General features: G+C 39.9%; 1 protein-coding gene across 1 annotated transcript in view; it reads left to right on the plus strand.

Moving 5' to 3' along the window:
• prkg1b (protein kinase cGMP-dependent 1b) overlaps positions 1–22,498 on the plus strand; it is a 528,001-nt gene that overhangs the window by 144,170 nt on the left and 361,333 nt on the right. The window contains exon 3 of the mRNA XM_060939567.1: positions 2,138–2,251. Coding sequence (XP_060795550.1) covers positions 2,138–2,251 — 114 coding nt within the window. The remainder of the gene's footprint in view (positions 1–2,137; positions 2,252–22,498) is intronic.

A 22,498-nucleotide genomic window follows, 5' to 3' on the forward strand; every position in this document is an offset into this window, starting at 1 on the left:
GTAGGGACCTGGATGTTGATCTGTTAGCCTGATTAAATGAAACAGTTTCTATAACTGATTTATAACTTAAACCATCCTGTATTACAAGATTATAAGATTGTTCTGGAAATTTCCAGTAATTTGACACCTTCGGTCTCATTAGTCTGCTGCCCACATTAATCAGATTATTGTGTGAGTTCCGCCGCCACCACAAAAACCACATTGCCAGGTCTCGCCTCATCTCCATAGCAAACTGCATGTTTCTGCACTTTGAGCCAGCGCTGAGAGAAGTTGCAGAATTCAGCTGGCTATAAACAATCTAAATAAATATTTATAAAAATGTAGAAAAAGTTTATTAATATGATGAAATAAATATGTGCAAATTATTAAGCCTGAATTAAGAGTTTGGTAATACAGCGGCCGTATCCCAAATGACTGCCTACTGAAGCTCGAGTGCACTATATAGAGTTTAAAAATCCATTACTTCCTAGTAACATGTAGTGCACTCATATAGAAATTAGAGAGACATTTAGGAGTCAACCCTCGTTACCAGGCTACACGTTTTCATTTCAGTTCAGAAACAAAAACACACACGAGACCTCACACTTTAACACTAACCAGATAATTAAACAAACAAACAAAAAAAGAAATCATTAAACATGGAGTGCGCTTTTTTTGTTTACGTATTACGTAGATGTGCTTATTACGTGTCAATTTGCGCATGCGGGACACTTTTGGGTCGTTTTCCGTTCATATTGGAGATCGCATACAAGTCTTATATAATTGGTAATGTGAATGGCCTAACAAAAAAATCGGATTTCACAACAAATCGGATATGGGTCGTTTCAGGTTGCAGTCTGAACGTAGTGTTTGAGATCACAATTTTTCCCATTCTGATGTTCGAAATGAACATTACCTGAAGCTTTTGACTTGTATCTGCATAATTTGATGCATTGTGCTGCTGTCAAGGGATCGGCTGATTAGATGACTGCATAAAACAGCAGGTGGATGGGTGTTCCTAATAAAGTGGCCATGAGTCTGTATTTATATCGTGTTCATTGTAATGTAGTACATTCACAGGGATATTGTTGCTTCTGAGAAGAGAGAACATTGTGCTTTCAGGCTTCTCTGTAACATGACAAGATGCATTTTTTTTCCTTATTAATATCAAGAGAGAAAAAAATGAGAGACTGGTTAAGAGAATGATTATTAGCTCATCCGGCCAACAGGCGATGAGCTTATGCCATTATGTTTTGTCCATCATCCGTCCATCATCCGTCGTCTGTCCAGCATTGTCCACATTTCATGAAAATCGCTTCTTCTCTCTCAGTTCTTCACTGATCTTTATTCTTTTTGACAGGAAGGTGGGTCTGCCTGGGGTGCATATGGCTTCTACCCAAATTTGCATAATTGTAATTAATAATGAAGATATGGAGTCATTAAGCCCACAAGTTGCTTCTTCTCCCTCAATTATTCACTGATTTTGATTCTTTCTGGCATGAAAGTAGGGGTACCTCAGGTGCAGATTTGAGTTCTACCCAGATTTGATTTCTACTCAGATTTGCCTTCTGTTCAGATTTGATTTCTCACGGGGCCGGAGTGAGCTATGCCATCATTGACGATCTCATTTATAGCTGCTACAATTGATAAAAACTATGAAAATCTACTTCAAGGGGATAGCAGTAACTCAGGTTGAATCACACAACCCCATTGTTGATTCTTTCCATTTAGCAGCACACCATGTGTTATTATTATTATTATTATTATTATTTATTTTTTTTACTTATTATTACTTTTATTGTGTCAATAAATTGAGCTAAACATACTTTTTTTCTGAAATAATCTCAATTTCAGATGTTTACACTTTTCATGATGTTTAGCCATGATTATAAAAAAAACAGTATCTGATTGAAGTTTTAAGCCTACATACTCCTCACTCTCTGCTTTTCTTTACATATCTTATTTGCCAGTGTGCATATGTAAATCAGAGATTTGCCCAACTCCAGTGACTCTTCCTTCAAACCTCAAAGTGTGTCCTGGTGTCAGCTCTACTCATAAGATGAGACCTTCATTGCAGCAGTTTGTCGAGGTCCAATCCAGAATGTTCCACTTTGTTGTGTTCATTTTCCTAAAGAAGGTGCTCTTTGATTGCTTTCAGATGGCAAGGTGGAGGTGACCAAGGAGGGCATGAAGCTGTGCACCATGGGACCAGGCAAAGTGTTTGGCGAGCTGGCCATCCTCTACAACTGCACCCGCACCGCCACTGTTCAGAGTGAGTGAGCACAGAACATCAATGCATCACCCAGAATTCCTAGCAAGTTATTATAGCTGTAGAACCTGAATGATGTGGCAGCTTGATGGTATGAATGCAAGCACTGGCCATTTATAGGTTTATTTTTAGGAAGACGTTACAGAGTCATTCAATTTTAGAAATCAGCAGAACATACATGGAGACGGTGCCCTCCATGATTAGTGGCCCTCCTTGTAAAGATCAGTAAAAGGTAAAAAAAAATCCAGCTTTTGGTGAAGTCGCCTCATCTCACACTGAAAAAATTAGAAAAATCCAACCTTTAATTGAAATAAATTTATTCAGACAAAAACAAGTCCCTCATCAGGAAATAATTATTTTTCAGCAAAAGCGCATGTGCTACGATTATTGGCACCCCTGCATTTATTCCTTTCACACACACACACCCCGCCAGTAAAACAGCATTGAGTTTCTCCTATAACATTTTATAAAGTTGGAGATACAGAGCAGGACATCTGAGACCGTTCCTCTTTACACAATCTCTCCAGATCATCCAAGGTCCTTGGCCCTCTCTTGTGCTCTCTCCTCTTCAGCTCAGCCCACAGGTTTTCAATGGGGTTCAGGTCAGGGGACTGAGATGGCCAGGGCAGAAGCTTGATTCTGTGCTCAGCAAACCATTTTTGTCTTGATTTGGACAAATGCTTTGGATCATTGTCCTGCTGGAAGATCCACTGATGATCCAGTTTTAGTTTCCTGCCAGAAGCAGCCAGATTCTGATTTAAAATGTCCTGGCATTTCATGGAGCCCATGATGCCATGTACGCTAACAAGGTTTCCAGGGCCTTTGGAGGAAAAACAGCCCCAAAACATCACAAAACCTCCACCATATTTTACAGTTGGGATCGGGTTCTTTTCATTATAGCCATCCTTCTTTTTACACCAAACCCACTTTGAGTGTTTATTGACAAAAAGCTCCATTTTTGTTACAACCCCGATTCCAAAAAAGTTGGGACAAAGTACAAATTGTTGAGCTTATAGGACTTGATGGTACAATCCCTTAACTAATCAGCACTTGGTGAGTGGTTAGGGCTAGAGGGGTAAATGCTTCACGGGGGTCTTCAGGTGGGCACCCTCCTTCATTGTTTTTTTGTTGAAAAGCCCACGACACCTCCAAAGGGCTCAACGGCAACATCTGGCATCCCAGATGTGCCCCCCTCTGCTTTTACCCCTTGATGGTCATCTTGCAGCCCAATTGCAGTCCTTTCTCTTCATCCATATCCAGTTGCTGCTCCTTTCAGCAGCTCCTGACAGTAACTTAACAGCTTGTTGGAAGGCTTGTCCTCTCACTCCCATTACCTTCAAAAGCTTGGTTGTAGATGTAGCAACAAATCCTCTACAGCCAACCTCGACAGGAAGCACCTGGGCACGCCACCCACGTTGTTCGGCGTCGGCTATTAAGTCGGAATACTTCAGTCATTTCCGCTCATATGCTTCACCAACTGCACCTTCCCAGGGTACAGTTAGCTCCACAATGAAAACCGACTTCTGTTGACCATTAAAAAAAAGTACAACCCCGATTCCAAAAAAGTTGGGACAAAGTACAAATTGTAAATAAAAACGGAATGCAATGATGTGGAAGTTTCAAAATTCCATATTTTATTCAGAATAGAACATAGATGACATATCAAATGTTTAAACTGAGAAAATGTATCATTTAAAGAGAAAAATTAGGTGATTTTAAATTTCATAACAACACATCTCAAAGTTGGGACAAGGCCATGTTTACCACGGTGAGACATCCTCTTTTCTGTTTACAACAGTCTGTAAACGTCTGGGGACTGAGGAGACAAGTTGCTCACGTTTAGGGATAGGAATGTTAACCCATTCTTGTCTAATGTAGGATTCTAGTTGCTCAACTGTCTTGGGTCTTTTTTGTCGGATCTTCCGTTTTATGATGCGCCAAATGTTTTCTATGGGTGAAAGATCTGGACTGCAGGCTGGCCAGTTCAGTACCCGGACCCTTCTTCTACACAGCCATGATGCTGTAATTGATGCAGTATGTGGTTTGGCATTGTCATGTTGGAAAATGCAAGGTCTTCCCTGAAAGAGACATCGTCTGGATGGGAGCATATGTTGCTCTAGAACCTGGATATACCTTTCAGCATTGATGGTGTCTTTCCAGATGTGTAAGCTGCCCATGCCACACGCACTAATGCAACCCCATACCATCAGAGATGCAGGCTTCTGAACTGAGCGCTGATAACAACTTGGGTCGTCCTTCTCCTCTTTAGTCCAAATGATACAGCATCCCTGATTTCCATAAAGAACTTCAAATTTTGATTCGTCTGACCACAGAACAGTCTTCCACTTTGCCACAGTCCATTTTAAATGAGCCTTGGCCCAGAGAAGACGTCTGCGCTTCTGGATCATGTTTAGATACGGCTTCTTCTTTGAGCTATAGAGTTTTAGCTGGCAACGGCGGATGGCACGGTGAATTGTGTTTACAGATAATGTTCTCTGGAAATATTCCTGAGCCCATTTTGTGATTTCCAATACAGAAGCATGCCTGTATGTGATGCAGTGCCGTCTAAGGGCCTGAAGATCACGGGCACCCAGTATGGTTTTCCGGCCTTGACCCTTATGCACAAAGATTCTTCCAGATTCTCTGAATCTTTTGATGATATTATGCACTGTAGATGATGATATGTTCAAACTCTTTGCAATTTTACACTGTCAAACTCCTTTTTGATATTGCTCCACTATTTGTCGGCGCAGAATTAGGGGGATTGGTGATCCTCTTCCCATCTTTACTTCTGAGAGCCACTGCCACTCCAAGATGCTCTTTTTATATCCAGTCATGTTAATGACCTATTGCCAATTGACCTAATGAGTTGCAATTTGGTCCTCCAGCTGTTCTTTTTTTGTACCTTTAACTTTTCCAGCCTCTTATTGCCCCTGTCCCAACTTTTTTGAGATGTGTTGCTGTCATGAAATTTCAAATGAGCCAATATTTGGCATGAAATTTCAAAATGTCTCACTTTTGACATTTGATATGTTGTCTATGTTCTATTGTGAATACAATATCAGTTTTTGAGATTTGTAAATTATTGCATTCCTTTTTTATTTACAATTTGTACTTTGTCCCAACTTTTTTGGAATCGGGGTTGTACATCAGACCATAGAACACGGTTCCAGTCAGAGTTGTCGTAGCGTTTCGCAAATTTCAGGTGCTTAAGTTTGTGGTTAACTGAGAGAAAAAGCTTCTTTTTTTTTTTCTGGCAAACCTTCCAAATAATCTGTTGGCATGGAGATGGAGTCTGATGGTGGTTTTGGAGACTTGGAAACACCAAGATTTTACTTTTTCTTGTAATTCACCAACAGTGAGCCTTGGAGTTTTTTTTTTTTTTTTGCCTCTCCTACCCTCCTCCTCACTGTACATGGTGGCAAAAATAAACTTGGGTCCTCTTCCAGGTGAGTTTGTAACAGTTCCAGTTGGTGTCCACTTTTTTATTATTACCCTAACAGTAGAAATGGACATTTTCAAGCGAATAACTTTTTTTTTTTTAATAATAACCATTCCCTGACTAATGAAAGGCAACACACTTCTCCCTTGTTTGGTTTGTATGTTCTGTTATCTTTCCCATGTTGATGGATGACTAACCCTGTGTCCGAAATCACTCACTCGTTCACTACTCCCTACTCACTATATAGGGAATTACTATATAGAGGACTATATAGTGAGCTCATTGAGAAAATGAAAAAAACACTTTCGGACTCTAGTCCGTTGCACTGGTATTTACGTCATTACTGTCGCACAATTAAAACATGCCAGATCAGTTGGCTGGTGGGTTTTCAAAATAATAAATACATGTATGTATTTTTGTGATAAATACATATTATACTGAGCGTATTTCCCCACATAAATAAATACAAAGTACTTTGTGTCTGCTGCATCTTTCAGTTTTTTTAAATCAAGGATGAATACTTTCTTCTTTGCCGCTACCTTTTATTAAATCAAATTTAAGGCTTTTAATTTGATTTTTTTCAGCGTGAACACAATGCATGATGGTATTGCTTGGTTAGTGACCATCGGTTGTACACTACTTTTCGTGATGCATTGTGGGATACTTTGAGTGCACTATATAGGGTGTAATAATTTTCACTATACATTCAGAGAGCACGACAAAATGGTGAACTCACTATAAAGTCCACTATATAGTGAGTAAGGAGTGATTTTGGACACAGGGTAAGGGAATTTGGCCTCTGTGTCACCTCATATTTGTTCCCCAATTAATCAGGAAGTCATGGATTACAGCTTGAAAGTTCCTGCACACTCCAATCAACTCAAAAATGTACAATTTAAACACACACACACACACACACACACACACACACACACCCTGCTTCAGTTACAGTGTGTTCACTATAATTTCCAGGGGTGTCAATAATAGTGGCACGTTTTTTTGTTTTGTTTTAATAATTATTTCTTGATGAGGGATTTGTTTTTCTCTGAATAAATTTATTTTAATTAAAGATTGGATTTTTCACATTTTTTCATTGTGAGATGAAGCAACTTCACCAAAATGTGGATTTTTTTTCTAACCCTTTTTACTCATCTTTACGATGGGGGGCAATAATCATGGAGGGCATTGTGTGTTTTATATATATATATATATATATATATATATATATATATATATATATATATATATATATATATACCGGTGTGTGTGTGTGTGTATATATATATATATATATATATATATATATATATATATATATATATATATATATATATATATATATATACATACATACCGGTATATATAAATAAATTCAGGAATTGACTCAGTCACCATGGAAACCTGTGCATATTCTTTTGCTGTTCTTTTGGTAATGTAGTTATGGCGGTTTTGAGAGTAACTATGGAAACACACACACACACACACACACACACACACACACACACACACACACACACCCTGGCACATATCTGCACTCTGCTAGGAATAATGACATCTGGACTCAGATGGCCCAAATTCCTCAGCAGACTACTTTTTCAGTAGGTGGTAACATTATTATTATTATTATTATTATTATATTTAAAATACAAAAATACAAATGTAGAAAAAAGCAAGTCAATTCTATTTGTCCTCCTGCAATCCACATGCATGTCAGCTCCATGATCTAATTTGCTCGTATTATTTAAACAAATAATTAGCATTGACGAAACACAATGGAGCTGATTTTTCCCCTCATTACACCAAACACAACGCTGTCAGAGATTTTAGTTTCACTCCTCAGTACACAATGTTTTCTCGAAGTCAAATCAGTTCTTTCTTCAGTGCATAAAACATTCATGATTAACAGACATAAAAACTCGTCTCTTCAGTTGTAAAGCTCCGAAATGTATGTCGGCGAGAGAAGGTGAGTGTGGATGTTCACATTTTGTGTCGCTTTGAACATGACAGCAGGTCTGAGAAAGTGTTGAGTGATAATGATGGGAATTCCCAATGCAGCCATCAGCTTACCACCAGGAAGCACATTTTGGCAGTGGGAGCTGAAGATCTTATTGTTTTTCCTCATACAGCTGTCTGCTGCAAAAGATTAATGTACATTCATTCCTCACTCTCTCTCTCTTTCTCCGATCCAACGGTTTTGTTTCCTGTTTTCAGATTTCAGAATGCAAATTCAAATGTCAGATTAAAGGAAAACAGAAAAAAAAAGCAGAAATATGCATACCGGGTCTAAATTTACATATGCTGTCAGCTAATCAAAAATCACAAGAGGGACAAGAGAAGAAATCAAGACAACCAGCATAACCCAGACCCACACACAGGTTATAGGGAGCTTCTAATGACTGTTTTGCAAGAGCTTGACATTTTCCAGGTGATATCTGGGCATCTGGCTTTCTTTAGCCAACAGCATAGAGGCCTGGAGGAGTGTAAATAGAGTCTAAACCATAAACCACCTATGAAAGAGGTGTTTACGTACTGACATTTCTCCCAGACATGAATTCAACTTTAGTACGGTTCAGACAGGATAAGGTTCCCAGGCATATATCTGTTGAGGAAGTATGCCAAAGGATGCCTGTAGTAATTATGATTAATATGCAAGGGTTATCTCTATAAATCCCAGAGAGCGGGAGTGTCATTTTTAAGTATGTATGGTTGACACACTAAAACTCCATATGTATTACATACAGTACATTGCATACACAGTTTTCATTGATTGTACTGATTGTTTTGTCTTTTTACTGTAAGTGTTTTTTTGGAGGCCGTGTCTATTATTAGTAGGTCACATAACCATAGAATAATGTGGGGTTCATAAGTCTGAAACCATATTGACAATCTGGCTTTTTTTTTCATTAAAACCTGGAAATCAACAGAATGTTAGAATTTTGACATACAGTGTCTTTCAAAAGTATTCATCCCCCTTGGTATCTGTCCTGTTTTGTTGCATTACAAGGTGGAATCAAAATGGATTTTTGGGTGGTTAGCATCATTTGATTTACACAACATGCCGTGAAAATTGTTTTTTTACTGTGACACAAACAATAATTAAGATAAAAAAAAAGAAATATGGAGTGTGCATACGTATTCACCCTCTTTCGTATGAAACCCCTAAATAAGAGCTGGTCCAACCAATTCACTTCATAAGTCACATAATTAGTTGATTAAGCTCCACCTGTGTGCAATCAAAGTGTCACATGATCTGTCACATGATGTCTGTATAAATCAACCTGTTCTGGAAGGACCCTGACTCTGCAACACTACTAAGCAAGCAACATGAAAACCAAGGAGCCTCCAAACAGGTCAGAGACAAAGTTGTGGAGAAGTATAGATCAGGGTTGGGTTATAAAAAAAATCCTAAACTTTGAGTATCCCAGGGAGCACCATTAAATCCATTATAGCAAAATGGAAAGAAATATGGCACCACTACAAACCTGACAAGGGAAGGCCACCCACCAAAACTCACAAACTGGGCAAGGAGAGTTAATCAGAGATGCAACAAAGACACCAAAGATAACACTAAAGGAGCTGCAACGATCTACATTGGAGATGGGAGTATCTGTCCATAGAACCACTTTAAGCCGTACACTCAACAGGGGGTTTATGGAAGAGTGGCCAGAAAAAAAGTAATTGCTTAAGAAAACACATTTGGAGTTTGCCCAACAGCATGTGGCAGACTCCCCAAACACATGGAAGAAGATTCTCTGGTCAAATCAGACTAAACTTTATTTATTTATTTATTTATTTGCCATCATGGGAAATGCCATGTGTGGTGCAAGCCCAACACTGTGAGAACACCATTCCTACAATGAAGCATGGTGGTGGCAGCATCATGCTGCGGAGATATTTTTCATCTGTTGGGACAGGAAAGCTGTTTGAGTCAGCCAGAGGTTTAAGACTGGGATGAAGGTTCATGGTCTAGCAGGACAATGACCCTAAACATACTGCTAAAGCTACACTGGAGTGGTTTAAAGGGAAACATTTAAATGTCCTGGAATGACCTAGTCAAAGCCCAGACCTCAATCCAATTGAGAATCTGTAGCATAACTTGATGATTACTGTCCGCCAGCGCAACCCATCTAACTTGAAGGAGCTGGAGCAGTTTTGCCTTGAGGAATGGGCAAAAATCCCAGTGGCTAGATGTGCCAAGTTAATAGAGACATACCCCAAGAGACTTCTAGCTGTAATTGCAGCAAACGGTAGCTCTACAAAGTATTGACTTTGGGGGGTGAATACCTATGCACACTCCAGATTTCTGTTTTTCATCTTAATTATTGTTTGTGTCACAATAAAAAAAACAAAAAACCCAAAAGTACGATTTGCACCTTTAAAATTGTAGCCATGTGTAAATCAAATGGTGCTAACCCTCCAAAAATTCATTTTAATTCCAGCTTGTAATGTGACAAAACAGGACAAACACCAAGGGGGATGAATACTTTTGCAAGACACTATTTTTAAAATGTAAATGTTCACTAATTTGAATATTTAATCTTCAAGATTATATTTCAATGTCAGCAAAATTGTGATATTGACCATGTTAACTGCTTTGTACCAAAAGTCAGATTTTTCTCATGCCTAATCTCTTCTACTGAAGCACATGTTCAGCTGATATACTGATGGATTTGATCTAAAATAGACCATAAGGTTTTGCAAAAACATATGGAGTGCATGTGAGCTCGAGTGCACACTGTCATTCAAGAAAAAGTAGACATGCCAAATACTAAGAAGCTCTAAAATTCATGTAAATAGTTAAATTAGTTCAATAGATTCTACTTTTCCCTTCAAATTGTTGTCAATAATATCATTTGGAATGAAAACTACTGTATTAAATTACAAACCCAAATCAGAAAAAATTTTGAGGGTATTTTGAAATTGAAACTGAAAACAATGATTTGTAAATAATCTTTGACATGTATTGCATTCAAAACAGTACAACAGCACATTATTTCATGTTTTACTTCATGAATTTTATTGTTTCTCAAAATAAACAAACACTTATTTCAATTTTAATTCTCGCAACACATTTCAAAAAAAGTTGGGACTATAAAGAATTTCCGATTTTATAATGTCATTCCTTCTCACAACACTTAAAAGATCTTTAGGGACTGAAGACACTAAGTGATGAAGTGTTTCAGGAGTTATTTTGTCCTATTCTTCCTGCAAACAGGTCTTAAGGTGTGCAACAGTACGGGGTCATCATTGTCATATTTTTCATTTCAAAGTTCTCCACACATTCTGTATTGGGGATAGAGAGGACAGGCACCCTCTTCTTCCACAGTCATGCCTTTGTAATGTGTGCTGAATGTGGTTTTGTATTGTCTTGTTGAAATATCCCTGAAAAGATGTCGTCTTGCAAGCAGCATAAGTTGCTCCAAAATCTCAATGTACTTTTCTGCATTAATGGATTGTGGATGTAACTCTGTATTGTTGTGTTTGACAAAGGTTTGGCAAAGTAATCCTGAGCCCATGTGTTTATATCAGCTACAGATAAATGACAGTTCTTGATGCAGTGCCGCCTGAGGGATCGTAGATCACGGGTGTTCAGCTTTAGCTTGTGCCCTTGTCCTCATCTCATCTCATTATCCCTAGCTGCTTTATCCTGTTCTACAGGGTTGCAGGCAAGCTGGAGCCTATCCCAGATGACTACGGGCAAAAGGCGGGGTACACCCTGATTCATGATTACGATCACCTGTTGACATCACCTCTTTCAAATCACATCATTATCTGATTGTTTTACCTCATTACTAGCCCTAAATTGCTGTAGTCCCAACTTTTCCATAGAATGTGTTGCAGGCCTGAAATGCAGGAATGGATGTCTCATCTCATCTCATCTCATCTCATTATCTCTAGCCGCTTTATCCTTCTACAGGGTCGCAGGCAAGCTGGAGCCTATCCCAGCTGACTACGGGTGAAAGGCGGGGTACACCCTGGACAAGTCGCCAGGTCATCACAGGGCTGACACATAGACACAGACAACCATTCACACTCACATTCACACCTACGCTCAATTTAGAGTCACCAGTTAACCTAACCTGCATGTCTTTGGACTGTGGGGGAAACCAGAGCACCCGGAGGAAACCCACATGGACACGGGGAGAACATGCAAACTCCGCACAGAAAGGCCCTCGCCGGCCACGGGGCTCGAACCCGGACCTTCTTGCTGTGAGGCGACAGCGCTAACCACTACACCACCGTGCCGCCCTGCCCTTGTCCTTTACTCACTAAATTTCTTCCATATTCCTTGAATCGTTTAGGGCATTATGTATCATAGAGGGTGAAATATCCAAATCCCTTCCTCTCTTTCTTTGAGGAACATTGTTTGTTTTTAAACATTTCAATAATTTTCTCATGCATTCGTTGACAAACTGGAGATCCCAGCCCATATTTGCTCCTTTAAAACTAGGCCTTTCTTGGATACTGATTTTGCTCCAAATCATGATTACGATCACCTGTTGACATCACCTCTTTCAAATCACATCATTATTTGATTGTTTTACCTCATTACTAGCCCTAAATTGCTGTAGTCCCAACTTTTCCATAGAATGTGTTGCAGGCCTGAAATGCAGGAATGGATGTCTCATATTATCTCTAGCCGCTTTATCCTTCTACAGGGTCGCAGGCAAGCTGGAGCCTATCCCAGCTGACTACGGGCGAAAGGCGGGGTACACCCTGGATAAGTCGCCAGGTCATCACAGGGCTGACACATAGACACAGACAACCATTCACACTCACATTCACACCTACGGTCAATTTAGAGTCACCAGTTAACCTAACCTGCATGTCTTTGGACTGTGGAGGAAACCGGAGCACCCGGAGGAAACCCACGCGGACACGGGGAGAACATGCAAACTCCACACAGAAAGGCCCTTGCCGACCCCGGGGCTCGAACCCAGGACCTTCTTGCTGTGAGGCGACAGCGCTAACCACTACACCACCGTGCCGCCAGGAATGGATGTAAATTAACAAATTAAATGAAGTTGACCAGACAAAACATGAAATTTCTTGGGTTTATACTGTCTGCAATGAAATACAAGTCAAGGTAAATTTAGAAATCACTGCTTTCTTTTTTTTTTTATTTGCATTGTCCATACCGTCCCAACGTTTTCTGATTTCGGGTTACGGAAATGAATGCATAATAGAAGCATTTTCACTAGTGTGCTCAGACTTTTGGACCCCACTCTAGTATATAGCCTTATGTTTTCTCAGAACTCAATAACTTACCTAAAACCCTCGAAGTGTTGCCTCTTTGACAAGTTCTTTTATCCATTGCCATTATTTTGCTGTTTGGCATTTTTGGCTAGTACTTAGTTTTATTATTATTTTTTTATTTTTTTGTGGGAGACAGGAGAAAGAGTGCTCCCTGGTAAGGTTGTGAAATTCCAGTGCAAAAACTACAAGAAGCTGGTTACAAATCAGTTGATGCTGTTAGTTTCTGGCATGAGCATTTAGTCAATTTTATTTTTAATTACCCATTAACAAGGTCAATAATGCTCACAAAACTGAAGTTAGAACTAAATAAACCTAACTATGCACGTTCTGTGCTCTGTGTTGAATAGAACTGGATAATTTATAGAGTGAAGTAGCCCTGGCAAACAAGATGTTGTCTATTAATTTAATCTCTGTTCATGTTTTGTGAGCAAAGACATTCATGGCTCTTATCTGTTTGGCAAGCACAGGTAAGGGAAGCTAAGAGAAAGGTGTTTTTTTTTTTGTCTTTGTCCGACAGGCTATTAAGGTTTACAATGGTACATTCAGACCAAACGTGGCTAGAGTCTCAAAATTTGCTCTGGCTACTCTGCCCATGATGCTGTCGAAGCTCATGGATACTCTGTGATGTAGATGAAATAAGGCGGCTTGGTCTTGCAAACTTTTTTTTTTAAGAGGCTGCAAAGCAAACGCATGTGTCAACTGGTATCTTTGTCTATTTATCTATACTGCCCGTAATGCCTGGGGCGCATAGGGCAGCAACAAAGTCTCTCCACATCTGCCGGTCATGGGCTAGGATGCTGATGGTACCCCAGGTGTAGTTGATGTTCCTCGGTTCTTGTTCGACTGTTCTCCGCCAAGTTGTTTTTGGGCTTCCCCTTTTCCTTTTGCCATCTGGTGTCCAATGGAGAGCTGTTTTGATGATGGTTCCATTTTCTCTTCTGTGTACATGACCAATCCACTGCCAACGTCTTCTCATGATAATTGTGACCATATGTTCCTGCTTACAGCGGGAGAGTAGATCTTCACTGGAAATCTTATTTGGCTAAAAAACTTTAAATATTCTCCATAAGTTCTTGATGTGGAAAGTGGAGAGCCTCATCAAATCTTGTTGGGTCATTCGTCAGCACTCAGAACCATACAGGAGCACTGGGAGAACACCGCTGTTGTATAATTTCAGCTTGGTTTTGACGCTGTGCTGTGAAGATTTCCAGATGTTGTTCATATTGATGAAGGCACCTCTTGCTTTGTTGATCCTGTTCTGAATGTCCTTCATACTTCTGCCATCTGTTGTGATGATACTGCCCAGATACCGTACACAAAGCTGTCAGTATTGGGAAGATCATTATTGTTAACTTTGATTGGAGCTGGTGCTGAGTTGTTAATAATCAGGACTTCCGATTTCTTCTGGCTAATCTTGAGGCCAACTTAGGAACTGAACTTACTCAGCCTGTCTGTCTTGTCTTGCATGTGTCGATGAGTGTGCGAAAGTAAAGCCAAGTCATCGGCAAAGTCTAGATCTTCAAGGGTGGAGAAGAGTGCCCATCTGATGCCAGTAAGTCCTGTTTCTGTGGTGCGCCGTGTCACCCAGTCAATCACAAGGTTGAAGAGAAAGGCAGACATCACACAGCCTTGGCGGACCCCGGTCTTCACCTCAAACCAGATGTCACTTCCGCCTACACAGCATTTGTAATTGTTGTAAAAGCACTTGATCAGCTGCACCATGTGACTTGGTATGCCGTAAGCCCTCAAAATGCGCCACAAGCTGTCACAGTGAATGTTGTCAAAGGCTTTTTCAAAGTCAATGAAGTTGACGTATAGTTGTCGTTGCCATTCTGCACACTGTTCAATGATATTTCGCAATGTAAAAATCTGTTCCACACAGCTCCTACCTTTTCTGAATCCTGCCTGCTCCTTTCTTAGTGCTTTGTCCACAGCTGTGGACAGTCTGCCTATGATGACCTTGGAGAGGATCTTACTGGGGATCGAAAGAAGGGTAATTCTGCACCAGCTGTTACAGTCGTTGAGTGTGCCCTTCTTTGGAATCTTAATGATTACCCCCTTGGTCCAGTCTTCTGGTACACAGGCCTCTGTCCAAACTGCTCTGAAAAGTGGTGCCACTATTTCTGCAGCTGTCTCTGGATCTGTCATGAAGAGTTCCGCATTCAAGTTGTCTTGTCCTGGAGCTTTGTTGATCTTGGGTGACTTGATGGCTGCCATAATTTCTTCCTTGTTAGGTGGTTCAATGTTAATATCTAAAACAGTCTTTTTTCTGGGATGTCTGCTGTTTCTACTGGTGGTTCTCTGTTGAGTACTTCGTGCTCTGCCCAACGTGTATCTTGTTCTGCTTCTGTTGTAAGCAGCTTGCCTTGCTTGCTCTTGATAGGTGGACTGACTGTAGAGTGGTACTTACCACAGACCTGCTTAGAGATTCTGTACAGCTGGCCTTGCTCTCCTCGGGCTGCCGCTCTCTCTGCTTCCTCTGCGAGTTCCTCAGCAAAAGCTCGGCGGTCATCATGCACCATCTTCTCCACTGACTTGTTGGCCTCACTATACTGCTGCTTGTATCTTTCCTGCAGTCTTGTTGATTGAGTGCTGATCATCTGATTCTTCAGCTTTTGTCTCTCTTCAATGACTTTCCAGGTACTTTGTGTGATCCACTCCTTGGATTTCTTCTTCTCTCTGTAGCCAAGGCATTCCTCTGTGCTCTGTTGGTATACAGTCTTGATGTTATTGTAGACTGTGTTGATGTTGTCCACACTGATTTCTGTGTCCAGCTCCTGTAGCACTTGAAATCTGTTCTTTACTTGTGTAACAAAACTATGCTTCACATGTGGGTCTCTCAACTTCTGGATATCGAATCTTTGCTGAATGTATGTCTTGTTCTGTGCTCCCCTCAGTTTCAGTCTCACCACTGCTGTTATCCGTTGATGATCACTTTGGACATCAGCTCCTAGCTTCACTCTCACATCTAGCAGTGATCTCCTCCACATTCCATTAATAAGCAGGTGGTCGATTTGGTTCTTGTCTCTGATATTGGGTGAATACCAGGTCAGCTTGTGAATGTCACGGTGTGGGAACAAAGTGCCTCCCACTACAAGGTTGTGGGTACTGCAAAAATCAACAAGTCTTTCTCTGTTTTCGTTCATGGTCCCGCATCCATGACTTCCCATTGATCATTCGTAGTTGGTGTTGTCGTTCCCAACCTTTGCATTCATATCACCCATGATGATCAATAGGTCATGCCGGTGGTGCTGACTTTACTTCTGCCGCTAGTTGTTCATAGAAGAGGTCCTTTGCTTCCTCATCACTGACGTTGGTTGGACTATAGCACTGGATAATTGTCATGTTCAGCTGCTTTCCCTTCATTCTGATTTTCATCAGTCTGCTGTTCACTGGTTTCCATTCAATTAGGCTCTTCTCTGTACCTTTCTGCAACTCCTTCCTCATGCTGGTTATCCTCCCTACCTGAGTACAGAACGGTCTGCCCTGATGATGTTGTCATTCTGCCTAATCCCGTCCATCTGCTCTCACTGATGCCTAAAATTTGCAGACTGTATCTGCACATCTCTGATGTTACTTGTGCAAGTTTGCCCGTTTGATACATTGTACAGACATTCCAAAATCCTGTTCTTGTCTTGGTTCTGGTGGTCAAGACCTCCGTCTTCCTGTCAGTGGCTTCCAAAGAATGACTTTCACCACTGACATTCATACAAGTCCCCTGGGGTGACTCTCTAAAGGCCCATTACACCAGCTAGTAAATATTGACGTCATTGCTGTTTCCGTAATCAGTAAAGTTTTCTAGGACTGGGTGGTTAACCCGGCACCAAACCCCCAACCTGGAGGACCAGGGACTATGCTTCGTCAGGCCTCTACCCCTCAACCTGTCTGGCATGGGTGGCCCTACCAGGAGCATAAATCTCCAGCCAGCATAGCTATCAGGGTCATCGAGGCACACAAACCCCTCCACCACGATAATGTGACAGTCCAAGGAGAGGGGTATCTTTGTGCCGAATGATTAATCTCAAAATTTTTTAAATGATAAGGTAAGAAATCAATTGATGAAGGAAAATAATGAACAATTATGATTTAAATGTGTAAGAAGATCAACTAATAACAAACTGATTAAAAGACATTTATGTGGTGTGACTTTTGTGTTGATGCTCAGTGCCAAGTCATATTTCAACATGCATTTATAGGACATGATTACTAGACTTGGTCTTTTAATTAACTATTATTTGCTGAAGGTGACTTGAACATTGGTGAATAATAACCAAGTCGAAGTCGACGTTATTATTCACCACTATTCACTGAGCCTGAGGTGGATAATTGTTTTAGTATAAATACACAAGTGATTTATTTAAAAAAAATAATTTATTTCAAACTCCAAAAATGGTATGCAAATGTAATGCACGCAGACTTGTGTCACTTATCTACGCTGAGTTACATAAAATACTTTGTTTTGAAACAGATAAAATAAATCCCAATTCCACCTTACCTTTTGAATAGTTTTAGATCAAACTTCATAGCGTCTTTAGTGCTTTTAGGAGCAGCATTTTCTTTCATAATTTGTAGTTGTTCCTCACTTATGGTAACAAAGCGATTGGCTTTGCTGAGTCGCTCAAGATGATTATTGAGAAATAATCCAAATCTCTTGATCAATCAACACACGATTTCCTATAATCATCTCCATATTTATACTAATTGACATTACTGATACTTCGTGTGTAACCAGATTAAAGTAGCCGTGGCCCTAGTCCTGGTTGAAGTTTGGTCGCTAATTACTGTAATTGGTCAAATCGGTATTGTTTTGAGCCAATAAATTGCATTCCTGTTTTAAACCAAGCATTCTAGAGAAAAAATGTTGCAAACAGGGATACATAAAAAGTAATGGGGAAACCCACTACAATAATTAATAATTTCTCCTCTATTATACTTGGGAACAGTTTAAATGGAACCAAAATACACATGGTTGTGTTCTCTGGTATTCTGTAGAGAGGAGCGTTTCTATATTCTGATCGGTTGCTTCCAAACCATGTCATAGCACATTACCATAAAGGTGCTTGGACTTCAACTTTATTCTGATGCCTCCACTGCCAGAGACACACCACCAATGGTCATGACACTGTTTGCTGGCTCACATAGAAAACAAAAGACTTCCGGTCGCTTTTATGCTCTCGTCACTTTTGATGTGAATGCACCATAAGACTATAAAGTAGGCTTAAAGGAAACACATAAGATACAACCCCGATTCCCAAAAAGTTGGGACAAAGTACAAAAATTGTAAATAAAAACGGAATGCAAGGATGTGGAAGTTTCAAAATTCCATATTTTATTCAGAATAGAACATAGATACTGTAACATATCAAATGTTTAAACTGAGAAAATGTATCATTTAAAGAGAAAAATTAGGTGATTTTAAATTTTAGGACAACAACACATCTCAAAAAAGTTGGGACAAGGCCATGTTTACCACTGTGAGACATCCCCTTTTCTCTTTACAACAGTCTGTAAACGTCTGGGGACTGAGGAGACAAGTTGCTCAAGTTTAGGGATAGGAATGTTAACCCATTCTTGTCTAATGTAGGATTCTAGTTGCTCAACTGTCTTGGGTCTTTTTTTGTCGTATCTTCCGTTTTATGATGCGCCAGATGTTTTCTATGGGTGAAAGATCTGGACTGCAGGCTGGCCAGTTCAGTACCCGGACCCTTCTTCTACGCAGCCATGATGCTGTAATTGATGCAGTATGCGGTTTGGCATTGTCATGTTGGAAAATGCAAGGTCTTCCCTGAAAGAGATGTCGTCTGGATGGGAGCATATGTTGCTCTAGAACCTGGATATGAGCCATTCCACCGAATCAGTGCCATTTCCGTCCTAGAAAATTCTATGTATAAATGCACATAAAAATGTACTTTTAAATACATTTCCTTATTATGCAGAATGTCCTGCACATTGATCTGATTTCAAATTTAAGATATATAATTGTAAGGATTAATAAAAACTACCTAAAACACTGAAAAATAGCATGCGTTACCTGTCCCCGCACTCTAACTTTATACTTAACTATGAAATATTATGATTAAAATCCTTCAGAAACAGTATTTCTTTTGCACTGTTGTGTGACTCCATATCCTATCCGTGGTTTAAATATATTTTTTTCATAAGAAAGCCACAATATCTTAGTTAAAATACACATTTTAGTCGTGTCCCTGGGTTTTCACTCAGTCCTGTTACCCAAACATATTACCCCATCTGACAAATTTGGAACATTCCATAAATCACATGCTCAACAGGAAGTTACATCAGTTGTGTCTTCTGAAGGCCATGGGAAGACCAAAAGTTAGTTCTCTCATTTACTTTTCTGTATATTTGATGATTTTTTAACTTTGACTGATAAGGTCAATGCCAACATACTGTCCTGTTACTTAAATTATTTCTTAGATGATATTTGTTTATTTTAAAAATACAGATTTTTGGTAAATCACTAGAATGTGCTAAGTGTGGTCATGCTATTAGCGATGACGCCATGTGGCTTAATTCCATGTATTAGCTAATCCTAGGCTAAAAACTCAGTCCTGTTACTTTCAGAGTTTTAGTAACAGGACTGAAAAAAATGCAGCCATCTTTGACTTCCAAACCTTGTAACGTAGCCTGAGGTTGACCAATACACATTTTGAATAGTTAAATATGTGTGTTATTATAATCAGTGTTGAAAAGTTATAACAAATTAAGTTTAATTTGGGAGTGGTACAACAAGCAACTGGCACCCATTCGGTGGAATGCTCCATATACCCTTCAGCATTGATGGTGTCTTTCCAGATGTGTAAGCTGCCCATGCCACACGCACTAATGCAACCCCATACCATCAGAGATGCAGGCTTCTGAACTGAGCGCTGATAACAACTTGGGTCGTCCTTCTCCTCTTTAGTCCGAATGACACGGCGTCCCTGATTTCCATAAAGAACTTCAAATTTTGATTCATCTGACCACAGAACAGTTTTCCACTTTGCCACAGTCCATTTTAAATGAGCCTTGGCCCAGAGAAGACGTCTGCGCTTCTGGATCATGTTTAGATACGGCTTCTTCTTTGAGCTATAGAGTTTTAGCTGGCAACGGCGGATTGCACGGTGAATTGTGTTTACAGATAATGTTCTCTGGAAATATTCCTGAGCCCATTTTGTGATTTCCAATACAGAAGCATGCCTGTATGTGATGCAGTGCCGTCTAAGGGCCCGAAGATCACGGGCACCCAGTATGGTTTTCCGGCCTTGACCCTTACGCACAGAGATTCTTCCAGATTCTCTGAATCTTTTGATGATATTATGCACTGTAGATGATGATATGTTCAAACTCTTTGCAATTTTACACTGTTGACCTCCTTTCTGATATTGCTCCACTATTTGTCGGCGCAGAATTAGGGGGATTGGTGATCCTCTTCCCATCTTTACTTCTGAGAGCCGCTGCCACTCCAAGATGCTCTTTTTATACCCAGTCATGTTAATGACCTATTGCCAATTGACCTAATGAGTTGCAATTTGGTCCTCCAGCTGTTCCTTTTTTTGTACCTTTAACTTTTCCAGCCTCTTATTGCCCCGTCCCAACTTTTTTGAGATGTGTTGCTGTCATGAAATTTCAAATGAGCCAATATTTGGCATGACATTTCAAAATGTCTCACTTTTGACATTTGATATGTTGTCTATGTTCTATTGTGAATACAATATCAGTTTTTGAGATTTGTAAATTATTGCATTCTGTTTTTATTTACAATTTGTACTTTGTCCCAACTTTTTTGGAATCGGGGTTGTACAATACATTTTATTTTTGTCAGTGTTGAAGCAGCAGACACCATGTTTTTCAGTCTCCGACTCGATACTGTAGTTAGAATCTATCGGTGATTTCCTTATGCTATCTTCAGTCATCCCAAGCCTGGAATGAAAAACTGGTGTGTTAAATACAAAATGCATGTGAAGTAACTTATGCAGACAAACAAAAAAGATTAATAAAGGGAAGCCATGGCCTAATGGTTAGAGAAGGAGCTTTGGGACCAGTGGATCGCTGTTTCGATTCCCTGGACCAGCAGGAATGGCTGAAGTGCTGTTGAGCAAGGCACCTAACCCCCAACTGCTCCCCAGGCTGCTCTGGGTATGTTGTATGTCACTGTGGTTAAGAGTGTCTGCTAAATGCCTGTAATGTAATATATCTCCAAATATGATTTCTCTCCAGTAATCTTAAATTGATCTTCTTGTGTATTATTGATTTACTGATTTTTTTTACCCGCACCTAAAACACACTTATCTTTTCTTACCATTCCCTCTTGTAGGTAGCATGTGTGTGTGTGTGTGTGTGTGTGTGTATAATCTCATCTCATTATCTCTTGCCGCTTTATCCTGTTCTACAGGGTCGCAGGAAAGCTGGAGCCTATCCCAGCTGACTACGGGCGAAAGGCGGGGTACACCCTGGACAAGTCGCCAGGTCATCACAGGGCTATATATAATATATATATAATTTTAAATGTTTGCTGTGTATTGAGGTCCATTATATCTCCTAATAGATTAAGAAATGCCAGAGCTCTAGAGTTTATGGAGTTTCTCTAGAGTATATAAGTTATGCCATTTATCCTGAACATTCCTTTTTTACTTTTACCCCATTTTTGTCACAATTTGTTCATTTGCCAAATCCCATCCACGATCATTCGACAGCTATCAACCTGGAAGGCTGAAGGCTAACACATGCTTCCTTTGAGATACACAAACCAGCCACTGCACCCTTTTGAACTGCTCCTTATTCCTCAGTCCTGGAACAAAGCACTAACTGTCTTCTTCGACATACATGAGCTTATTGATGCCCACAATTGGTTTGTGTCACTCTATCAGGTCCCTTCACTGGCTTCCAGTAAGCTATAGAATTGACTTTAAAGCATTGCTGCTGGTGTACAAATCTCTAAATGGTACAGGGCCCAATTACCTCTCTGATATGTTGCAGCGGCCTAACCCAATCAGATCTACCAGATCGCAGCAGAAAAATTTACTGTTAAAACAAAGTGTGGTGAAGCAGCTTTTAGCTCCTATGCAGTACAGCTATGGAACCAACTCCCAGAGGACATTAAAAATGCTCCTGCTGTTGGCAGCTTCAAATCTAGACTAAAGACCAAGCTGTTTTCAGATGCTTTCTGCTAACTGATTAATATTGTTATCTTTACATATTTTAAACTTTCTTAACTTTTACAGTCTCTGCATGTTTTAAACTTTACTTAACTTTTATTCTATTTTATTCTGCTGTTTTTTTTACTGAACTTTTACTTCATTTTATTATTTTATTTCTACTATTCTTATTATTTTTCTTCACCATTTATTTTATGTAATTTTATTTTCTATTGTTTACTGTTTTGCTTTTACTTCTGTAAAGCACATTGAACTGCCACTGTGTATGAAATGTGCTATATAAATAAACTTGCCTTGCCTATCAGGGGAGAGACTGACACCAACCCTCCCAGCCAGACAGCACGGCCAATTATTCTCTCTTGGACTTATGGCCACAGATGGCTGTGGCATCAT

This window comes from Neoarius graeffei, chromosome 14 (genome assembly GCF_027579695.1).
Source record: "Neoarius graeffei isolate fNeoGra1 chromosome 14, fNeoGra1.pri, whole genome shotgun sequence".
Lineage (NCBI taxonomy): Eukaryota > Metazoa > Chordata > Actinopteri > Siluriformes > Ariidae > Neoarius > Neoarius graeffei.